Raw genomic sequence first — 11,702 nt, 5'->3', positions numbered from 1 at the left:
GAGAGGGGGTGGGAGTGATGGTATAAATCTACCCTGCACAGGCCTCATGGTAGATCTGTCTTATGATCAGGGGTTATGGTGGCTCATCAAGTGAGGCTTGTGCTAGACACTCAGCATTACTGGGGTGAACCATCCCGTGGACTGGCAGCCTATATTGTGTTGATGGGGGTGTAAGACAGTTCATGTTTGTGTCATGACATGATGGTATCAGGCGCTTGTCAATTTTTGGGCATATGGGGTTATTGGTATCAAAATCCACCACAGGCCCAGGGTTTTTCCTTGACATATTTTTACGTCCCTACCCCACCAACGGAAAATGTCAAAACATCCAACGAAACACACTTATTTCGTGCTTTTTCATTACTGGATAGGAATTGATAGGGAGCCACTCGAGCCGTATTTTGCGACTCTCGGTCCAGAGAGGCCACGTCCGCGAGCCGCAAATCCTGTTCATTTGCGTTCCTTTTGGTGGAAAAAAATCCACGTATGCTGAATAGAAGTTGAAGTATTTGCTATAGAAGGAGGTTAGGGTCGCTTGATTTTGAAGGTAAAATTACTGAGAATATGGCCACCAAAGTTTGGTAACTTCCATAGCCTGAGATTTCTCGGAAACTGAAAATTACATTGTTTGTGCTCTAAATCAATATCTTTCAGTAAAATCTACTCAAAAATGTGTTTTTAAAATGGCCATAAAAAGTGTTAAGATAAGAAAAAAAATTAAATAAAAACTACATCACCTGTGGAAAAATGCCGGTTTCTCGCCATTTCATTATTTTGACGAGCGCTTGATTTTATCACGATGCTTTACAAATAAAACCAAGTTGAGCCAAAAAAAAAAAAAATTAGAAAAAAATGGCCGATTGCCCCCAAAAAATGATGATTTCTTTGAATTCATGATTTTGATGAGCGTTTGATTTCACCACAATATCTAACAATTCATGATTTTGCCGAGCGCCTGATTTCACCTCGATATCTCACAATTCATGATTTTGCCGAGCGCCTGATTTCACCTCGATATCTCACAATTCATGATTTTGCCGAGCGCCTGATTTCACCTCGATATCTCACAATTCATGATTTTGCCGAGCGCCTGATTTCACCTCGATATCTCACAATTCATGATTTTGCCGAGCGCCTGATTTCACCTCGATATCTCACAATTCATGATTTTGCCGAGCGCCTGATTTCACCTCGATATCTCACAATTCATGATTTCACCTCGATATCTCACAATTCATGATTTTGCCGAGCGCCTGATTTCACCTCGATATCTCACAATTCATGATTTTGCCGAGCGCCAGATTTCACCTCGATATCTCACAATTCATGATTTTGCCGAGCGCCTGACTTCACCTCGATATCTCACAATTCATGATTTTGCCGAGCGCCTGATTTCACCACGATATCTCACAATTCATGATTTTGCCGAGCGCCTGATTTCACCTCGATATCTCACAATTCATGATTTTGCCGAGCGCCTGATTTCACCACGATATCTCACAATTCATGATTTTGCCGAGCGCCTGATTTCACCTCGATATCTCACAATTCATGATTTTGCCGAGCGCCTGATTTCACCTCGATATCTCACAGTTCCCTTCTTCCTGTTTGTCTGACAGGAGGACTGGTGGGTTTTGCTGGCCACCAAGCGCCGAGTGATGAAGCTCAAGATGACCGAGTTTGACGAGACCTTCAACGAGGATCCGGAGGGCGATGGAGAGGTAAGAACTCTCGCGATGGGAGGGTCAGAGCGTCTCTCTTGTTTTAGCAAGTGTTTTACGGTGCTTGCCACTCAATCAGATCATGTAAATGCTGAAGGTTAGAGGTGTTGCAAGAGACTAACAAATACAAAAAAAGAAGCAGGAGAGATCTGGACAATAGATGTTAGATAGGAAAAAAGAGCAGACCACACCAGAGCACTTATCAACTGATCAGGGTGTCTTTCTTGCTAATTAGCAAGGATGTGATGAAGCAACAATGATGAAGTTTTGAGATGAGGCTTAGCGTTTTGCCGCAGAGTTATGACAGACAAGATAAGATAAGGTAGGATAAGATAAGGTAAGATACATCTTTATTTTCCAGATCCTGGCACATTGGTTTGGTGTTTCACCACGTACACACACACTCACACACACACTCACACACAAACTCACACACACACTCTCACACACACACACTCACACACACACACACTCACACACACACTCACACACAAACTCACACACACACTCTCACACACACACACTCACACACACACACACTCACACACACACGCACACACACACGCACACACACACACATGCAGGCTTACAGTCATATTCATAATATAAATGAACTGTAACATGAACAATAGTAATATTTAGCTAGATACGTACTCAGCATAAGAGAAGCATGTGTGGTTAGTTGTGGTCTGTGGCTGTGTGACTGTGGCACGCGGGTCAACATGGTACTAACGACATTCTGACTGGGGTTTTGTGCAGCCTGTAAAAAATATTAGTCTTGCTAGTTTTTTTTCAACTACCAGCTGTAGTTGTGAAAACGATGTGGATGTCGTAAAGCAAGACGGATGAGGCACACTCGGAAGTTTGGTTTTATTAACACTTTGCGTCGCGTCGCTTGGCGCAATAATGCGATGGTGTAAATTCTCCGTTCTGGTCACCTGAGGCAGTTCTGTGCCAGGCCCGAGAAGTCTGTTGTAGTCTCTCTCCTGGCTGGGTGACCAGATGGGGAATTTTGTACTCCTGGCTGGGTGACCAGATGTGACTGCAAAGTGTTAAATACAAAGTATTGGACTAGTTCAAGTGCTGGACTGCGACTGACATTAATACATAGCTAGGTGAACCGACACTGGACGCAGCTCAGCTACACGACACGCTGGGCAACACAGCACAGCCACTCAACACACTGAGTGACACAGCACAGCTACACGACACAGCTACACAACCCGCTGGCTAACACTCACAGACATCCTCACAAGAAGACAACAAAAACAAATCTACTTTTCCCCCTGACTGGCCTCAGTCGGTGTATTGTGGGTCAACTGTTGAGACACACTTTACAACTTTTATAACTCGGGCAGACCGTAGAAAATTCAGAAACATTCTGGGCTTCCTGCGAAGCATAAAGTTTACACTCCTCACCGTCCAGAATATTTCCTGTTTGCATGAGCTCATGCCAAGAACTGAATACTGTGCTTCCAAAAAATATAAAAATTGTTTCTGTGTACAACGTGAGACTTTGAACTTCCGTAAGTTTTGCCTTTTCTTCAATGACCTTCTCCTGCACAATTGCCTGTACAGCTTTTGGATCCTGGCACAATAGATTTCATTGTGGACGAAAACCCAAGGCAAAAGCATTCACTGAAAGTGAAAGAGTCAATAGACAGACGTCGATCCACGAAGAAAAGCCTCAAGCCGGCGCCGTCTGCTTCAGAGTCTGTGGATGTCTCGAGGGCTTCGTCCAAAGGGAAATCAAAACAGCTGCTGTCTGTTGTGTCTGGCAACGGTCATGAGAGTAGGCGGAAACTTCACGGGAGAAAATCTGGGAAATCTTCTACCCCGGGCTCGAGAATAGCCTCTCCTTTCATAGAAGAGGAGCCTATATTTCAGTTCCATACTACGTTCAATGTGGAAGAATCACCGGTATTTCATCTCAGTTTTGAATGTTTGTTCTTTTTTTGTTATTCAAAAGTGGGTTCGTTGTGTTCAAATTTTGTGCTTTGTATTTATATATAGATCTATATGAGCAAACATCAAAAATAAAATTCTATGAGGGAAGTAACATTCAAGTTTTTGGAGAGCCTCCTCGTAGAAACATGAGTGGAGAACCAAACAAGATCATGGGTGTGTGCAGAAAGATTTCCTTTTGGTAAATGATGGAAAGATGAGTCACACCGTAGTCACCGAGAAATACTTGGCTGTACTGTTTGGTCAATGAAACAATGGTCTCCGCTCTAGTCTGTGGACGTGGTTGGTTGGATGGGTTTGCTTCCAGTGAATGGATCTTTTCTCTCACTCCACACTCCTTCCTTTACTCCTAGTGAATGGATCTTTTCTCTCACTCCACACTCCTTCCTTTACTCCTAGTGAATGGATCTTTTCTCTCACTCCACACTCCTTCCTTTACTCCTAGTGAATGGATCTTTTTTCTCACTCCACACTCCTTCCTTTACTCCTAGTGAATGGATCTTTTCTCTCACTCCACACTCCTTCCTTTACTCCTAGTGAATGGATCTTTTCTCTCACTCCACACTCCTTCCTTTACTCCTAGTGAATGGATCTTTTCTCTCACTCCACACTCCTTCCTTTACTCCTAGTGAATGGATCTTTTCTCTCACTCCACACTCCTTCCTTTACTCCTAGTGAATGGATCTTTTCTCTCACTCCACACTCCTTCCTTTACTCCTTGTGAATGGATCTTTTCTCTCACTCCACACTCCTTCCTTTACTCATCTTACTTCTTCCTAGCACTGGGAAAATAATATATATAATATCTGTCTGCTCTTTTTCAAAAGGCCTGGAACAGCTTGAAGCAATTTTTAAAAACATATTATGTTTTGAGAGTAACATACAAAGAGGGATATGAGGAGAGATAAAGATGACAGATGTAAACACCCTCAGAGTGCCCTCCAACCACCCACTATCTCGACAGAAGTACACCCACCAACCACCCACTATCTTGACTGAAGTACACCCACCAACCACCCACTATCTTGACTGAAGTACACCCACCAACCACCCACTATTTCGACAGAAGTATGCTAACTTACCTGAAATAGAACATTATTTACTGGCGGTATAGATTTGACCGTATTGCTGCCCCTATGGAAACTGCGTGGTGAAGATTGCTGATAATTTAATATTTTGAAACATTTTTTTCCCTCTCATTTAAAAAAAAAAAATTTCTGTTATTATTATTGTTCAGTTGAATTCTGTATTTTTCTCAAGTTTTTGTTTTGTTAGTTTGGTTTGGAATTGTATTGAGGGTTGGTGGAAGTGATGTCAATTGTCCGCTTTGTCTGTGTTTATTTTTTCTCTGAAGAAATACTTTGTTGTGATTAATGAAAAACTCCGGGACGTGGCAAGCTGTGTGTGTTGGAGTATCTAAAGGTTCTTTTCCTTGAAATAAAAGCAATTGTCTCTTAGTTCTAGAGTTCTAGGCTGCAGCATTGTAAAACTTATCATAATTGGATTTTATTGCTCAAACTTGTTATTATTATAATGTAATATAACGATGAAACAATTGATGTAACAAGAGCATCATTTATTTTGGTCACGCTATCAATTTCTTATCTTTGAAGCCAGTACATGTACATTACATAAAAGAAAATACTGAGTTCAACAATCATGTTACCATAACAACTCGAACAGTTTTGAAAATGCCAGTGTAGTAATATTGTTGCAATAGTATGCGTGCCCAGGTATTGCACAAAACTTGCAACATTATCTTCTCCAATAGATATTCCTCAACATTCCGAACGTCCGTTGGAAAATCTCCAGACACCAATTTGTGCATTGTTCCTATTGTTGAGGAGAAAAGTGGTTGTGGATGTTTGGTACAGTGTCATTGTTCCTGAAAATACACTAGCAGGGGGGTGGGAAGTGGTTGTGATAGACAGGTGGATGTGTGGTACAGTGTCATTGTTCCTGAAAATACACTAGCAGGGGGGTGGGAAGTGGTTGTGATAGACAGGTGGATGTGTGGTACAGTGTCATTGTTCCTGAAAATACACTAGCAGGGGGGGGTGGGAAGTGGTTGTGATAGACAGGTGGATGTGTGGTACAGTGTCATTGTTCCAGGAAAAACACTAGCAGGGGGGTGGGAAGTGGTTGTGATAAACAGAAGGACAACTTGAATAAAATCATTATAATAGAGAAAAAAAGAAAGAGTGAAAGTGGAAAGTGTTTGTGATAGACAGAAGGACAACTTGAACAGTGTCATTCTTGTGATAGACAGAAGGACAACTTGAACAGTGTCATTCTTGTGATAGACAGAAGGACAACTTGAACAGTGTCATTATTGTGATAGACAGAAGGACAACTTGAACAGTGTCAATATTGTGATAGACAGAAGGACAACTTGAACAGTGTCATTCTTAAAGAGAAAAAAACACAATCAGGGAAGTGGAAAGAGGTTGTTTATATCGCGTGATAGTTTTGGAAGGGTGACCGTTAGTGAAAGTTTCGACTGTGTTTCAGTTGTGTTTCTTTTTGGAAGTAGTTAGTTCCAAGTTTTTATACCCAAGGAGTGTAGATCGAAGCCTTTAGAAGTCCTTTCTTGCTGTTGGTTTGTACTATAACTTAGGGAGTTGGTTTCGAGGTCAGAAGCTATTTTTAAAAAAAGCAGGACTGCTACCTAGCATGTAGCTGTACAGATATTTGTGTGAAAAACTTCTCATCTCACATCCCATACATCATTAGTCTTACGTAACATTCCATACAGCGTTAGTTGGAAGAGTGTCAGTCTTATTTTTGGAAGCGAGCAAAATCGTGTGACTTATCTACAACTTGACAAGAAATAAATATTAGATGAGAAACGAGCAGGCAGTTTGGTCAAGTATAGTGTGCTGGAACAAAGTCCTTCCCTTACCATTCACAGGATTTTACCACTCTTTCCAAACTACTACCAAAAAAAAAAGAATTACTAACTTTTCTCAGATTTTTTCATTGTGAATTTGAATGCTGGTACATCTGAATGCGCTCATGACCTTATGCTGTTGTGAGCGGCATAAACCCTAACTAGATGTACTAAAACAACATATCTGTTTGGTGTTTGTCAACAGTTCAAGTCCAACATTTACCACCTGATGAAGGAAATAACGAGTGAAACAGCGCAAGCAAGGGTCAAGGAAACCAACTTCCAGTTTGTCGACTGCGTGCATCAACTCCTCAAAGCCACGAAGGTTCTCACGTACGCTTGAGAAATTCTTTACGTGATGCAGATTCCTTGTCTAGTGCGGGGAATCATGGGATGTTTTGTTGGAGTCGGAGGTAAAGAGAAGCTCATCGACGATGTAACGATCATTTAGTGCATGCAAAAGGTGAGACAGACGAACAGGAAGAACAGAGGGACAGAAATGGGAAAGCATGTACCAGTGGTGCCCTCCAAACGCCCGCTAGATAGATGTGAGCTGTACCAAGCGTCAACACCTGAGAGGATAATTGCCAAAACACAACGTATGGAAAAATGATGAATTGTTGTTCAGTGTTTTCTTTGAAATTTGAATATTTCTATGTGGTTGGGGGAAGGGGGAGGGTGAGTTTTTTAAAAATTAGACAGATATACAAGTACAGTTTATATATATATCATGTAAATGATCACTTACTGGTGAGAGAGTGAGACAAACACACAGAAATTAATTTCAGAGGGAAATGAAAAAGCAACGGCCCCCTCCTATCAACCACAGAAAGGGGGGAGGGGAAGGGGGTGGGGGCTGTGTTTTGATCTCCTACGCTGTACTTTTGAAGAATTTTTTCAGGAGATTGCAAGAGACAATTTATCGTCCTCTTCCTATTCTGCCTGGGTTCTGATTTGGTGGAGAGATGGAAATCATCCTTGTGGTTTGTTCTTCACAGCTTTTGGTGATTCATTCAGCAACTGCAAATTGTAAAATGTAGCTGGGAACTATTTTTACTTTACGCTGGGGTGTATTGGGAGTTCAAAGGTAAAAAAACAACAAATACATACATGTATGTACATAATATTAATAAAAGAAAACTTCAACATTTGATCTTTGAACAGCCTTGTTGTAGCACCCTTCTCCTCTCAGAGAGTTGCTCCGTCCAGACGGAAAGATTTCATGAATTGTTCTGTTCTGTGTTCTACACCTTGAACTACTGTTGTAGATATTTCCATTAAGTTTACATTAAAATACATGTATCAAAACACCATTTTTGTCTTCGTTGTAATTTTTTTCCTAGATCTCTTGTTGTTTTTTAAAAGCAAATTGTCTTGTTCAAAAAGTAAAATTTTCGTAAGAGCTTTATGGCACTTCCTACACATATTGTGTGTGGTATAAGTTCTGAAGGCTAGAGGTGTTACTATAGTGCAGTCAAAAATCTGTGAAACAACTTGTCCTCAAATATCTTTTTAAATGGGTGAATCAATGTCACCCATACTTTGCACAGCAGTTTGTATCAATTTGTCTTAACTCATTCGCTACCAAGCCGTGGGCAGGGGCGCGGCAAAAGTGTCTTCCATTCGCTAAGCCGCCCCCAACGGCTCGAGGACCGACCTATAATTCTAGCTTAGATTTTATTCCAATCCACATATCCATGTTAAAATAAAAGTTATAATGTAACATTGATTTCCGGGTCACACATTTCCACCGAAAATCAAAAATTTTGATTTAGTTTTGAAACACGATGTCGAAGTTTAAGCAACTTTGTTTTATCGTGATGCCAAAATTATAGCCCAGACACCAGTCTTAGTACTTTTACACAACAAAATCTATCATTATTTTGCTCACTAAAGAAATGTAGGACTCTTCTTTAGAATATTGATACTATTCGACACAAACTGCCAAAGATCTGTTACTGAGAAATTAGTAATTTTCAGTGCTAGATCTTGGTCTAGATCAAAATTGTCTAGGTATTTTTTCTCTCCCTAAAATCCCTATAAATTTTCTGGTGAAATTACACAAAACATACCTCTCAAGACATGTAGATCTATAGCTTTATTTCAAATGTTCAATTCTGAATCCATATAAGATAGGAGTGGGTTTTTTTCTGAATGTGAATGCACCTTCTACTTTTTCAAGATTATAAAAAAAAGGTTTTTTTTCAATATCGGATGTTATGATCCAAATGTACGAATTTTATGGAATGTACATAAATAACTGCAAATTTTTCAATATTTTCCTGTTCTATATTTATTTATGGTTATTTTGATGTATCATTTGACTAGGTGCAAACATATTTGTTGAGTTTCACCCAAAATTATTAATTTTTTTATTTCCCAATTTTTTCCGCATCAAAGCAAAAATGTGTTGCATAATCGCCTCTTGCAGGTACCAAAGTTGAAAAATACACTTATAAACATCACAGATGTATTCTACAAACCATACTGAAAATTTTGGTACATAAAACTATCCCCGTGGTTTTATGCACCCCGCATAATTTAGCAAAATTTGATCATTTTTTGCATAATTTCTGATTATTTTTCTTTATCATTCTTTGTTGAAATTAACAGAATCGCATAATTTCACATTTTTGGGCTCATTCTGCATAATTTCAGAATTTTTCTTGCATAAAACAACGGGGGCAGATAATGTGTTGATATTTATTGGAATTTGTGGCCCCAAAGACCTACTGCGACCATCTCATTTCGCGCTCCTGAAAAAAATTCGTCCGCGAGCCGAAAATAATATGTAGCGAATGAGTTAACTTAATCATATTCGTCCTCCACAATTGAGGCTATTTTATAAAACTTTTCCTCAAGAATTTATCTAAAATACTATAGATCTCCTTCACGTGGAAAATGGAATTGTTCACAGCACTTCCCGCTTCTCACACACATTTTGTATACACATATGGCCTACGTCACAGCTCACCTATGACACATTTAGTGGCGAAACTTGTTACAAGAAATTAATTTTAGAGTGAACACTTTTTTGCACTAAAAGTTCTCAAAACATGCGTTCAATAAACATAATGTCCCGATTGGAAAAACATGGCAAAGACTTGCTTTTAAAAGCGATATTGGCCTAGCTTTAAACTTTATAAAATCTGTAGAAACCATCGATTGGGATTTTTAAATTAGTATTAATATTAAGGAATTTTGTAGAATACAGTGTTCAGGAGTTTGAAAAAATATTCACCTGTTAAGACAAATTGATATAAGTCATTGTGCAAAAGTTGGAGAATCTATGTGCGCGATAGTTGAGGAGATATTTGACGATAAGTTGTGCCATGCAGTTTTGACCGTACTATAGAGAGTAACAGCCAGATTTTTGTGCATCTGCCCGCAGGGGGATGAAACTGTCATAAATTATAAACCTTCCTGAAAACTGCGTCCCAGTGGAAAAATATCAAATTGAGAAGCCCTGTGTCAGAATTACCAAAACTAGCTGGGGGGTGACAGGTTTTCTTGTTTGATGTTGAAAATCACAAAAAAGAAGTAGATTGTACTTTTGCCGAGATTTCATTGTGTATATGTTTGATTTCTGATCACCGAGAGAAAGAGGATGGACAGCGGTCAGTTCGGACTTCCAAAAGTTGCATGTCCTTGAAAAAGGAAACTTTCCTTTCTTTATGCCTTTGTTGATGAACATTTTTCAGTAAAATCCACACAGTAATGGGTTGCTAAATGGATATAAAAGGTATTGAGCTAAAAAAAAAAATTCAATGAAAATTGGCCAATGGATGGAAAAAGTCTTTTTCTTTGATTTCCTTATTTTGACAAGCGGCGGATTTCACCACGATGCCTCTCATTGGACTTCTGCTATACGCATTGTCGTTACTCATGTTGAATCACAGAATAATTTCGCAGAAAATGTTACTTATTTTTTTTTTAAAGTAGGCCCCTATTTCTTCCACATGTCTATCAGGATGTGGGATGATGGCTAGATGTGTCTTGTGTTGTCTTGGGAGGCTGGCTGTGCGAGTGTTGCTTCCTGTTTGTGCGTCAGGGTGGTGGGATTGTGGGTTCATGTCGTGGACATCCAAGTTTCTCGTTGTGATTTGATGTATTTCTGTGTCACTCAGGTTCCGTTTTTGTTTCAATAAATATTTTATTTTTTATCTGATAACAATAAATCATGTAATGTAGGGTATTATTATTTTTTTTGAGGGTTGCCAAACCATTTTATTCTCTGTCTTTCTATGTAATGCAGGCAGGACTCAGTGCCGATAGCTGCTCTTACTTCTTCATTTCTCTGCCTGTCTCGTCTTGTGATGTTAAGAGTTTTGCGGAGACATTTCATTTCATATGCGGTGATTTTGCTTTCATGGGTTTTACTTAATGTCCAGGTCTGGCACTGATAACATAATGTTTGTATGAATATTGAGGTGATAAGCTGTCTCTTTGTGTCTATGGAGATGTTTGGATGAGATAGGAGGGGTGCGAGCTGGTAGGTGACAGCGTTGGCTTTTTGGGTTCGCATTTCTATTTCTCTGTCTGTGGACCCATTTTCAGAAAAAAGTGCTGCCAAGATATTTAAACTCCTTCACCTGTTTCAGTTGTATACTATTGACATGGATGTTCTGGGGACTACGGTTTCAGCTCACTTTCATAACTTTCAGTACATTGATAAGGTAAGAAGGATCAAACGACACCAGAGCACCCGCCAACCACCCACAAGTAGAGAATTATGACACAACACTGATCACATTCACAATTCTCCAACAAGAAACACAAACAGTGTAAGGAGCATCAATAAATGCCATATCTTTATTGTTGGACCTGGCTCTTATTTCAAGCCACAGCAAAACATACAAAAGTGGAGAACATCCAGAGTTTTTCACATCCAGAGTTTTTCACATCCAGAGTTTTTCACATCATCTCCTCTCTATATTCCAAATAAAAAAATAAAAGTCTACAAGAAAGGCATAGGAATGGGAAACAAAGAATACAAACATTAACAGACTTCTCAGACCAAAAACATAGCAGCTCCATGTACCATGTACACAGTAACTCCATGTACCATGTACACAGTAACTCCATGTACCATGTACACAGTAACTCCATGTACCATGTACACAGTA

At 39.6% G+C, this 11,702-nt stretch overlaps 1 protein-coding gene across 1 annotated transcript in view; it reads left to right on the top strand.

Moving 5' to 3' along the window:
- LOC101860760 (axonemal 84 kDa protein) overlaps positions 1-7,889 on the top strand; it is a gene marked incomplete at its 5' end in the record, with an annotated part of 35,176 nt that extends 27,287 nt beyond the window's left edge. The window contains 3 exon segments of the mRNA XM_013086348.2: positions 1,620-1,721; positions 3,300-3,641; positions 6,782-7,889. Of these exon segments, the coding sequence (XP_012941802.1) occupies positions 1,620-1,721; positions 3,300-3,641; positions 6,782-6,919 (582 nt within the window).
- Between the last annotated feature and the right edge of the window lie 3,813 nt (positions 7,890-11,702).

This window comes from Aplysia californica, unplaced genomic scaffold (genome assembly GCF_000002075.1).
Source record: "Aplysia californica isolate F4 #8 unplaced genomic scaffold, AplCal3.0 scaffold00457, whole genome shotgun sequence".
In the NCBI taxonomy this organism is placed as follows: Eukaryota; Metazoa; Mollusca; class Gastropoda; order Aplysiida; family Aplysiidae; genus Aplysia; species Aplysia californica.
The sequence above is the reverse complement of the archived record's forward strand: the minus strand, read 5'-3'. Positions and strand labels throughout refer to the sequence as shown.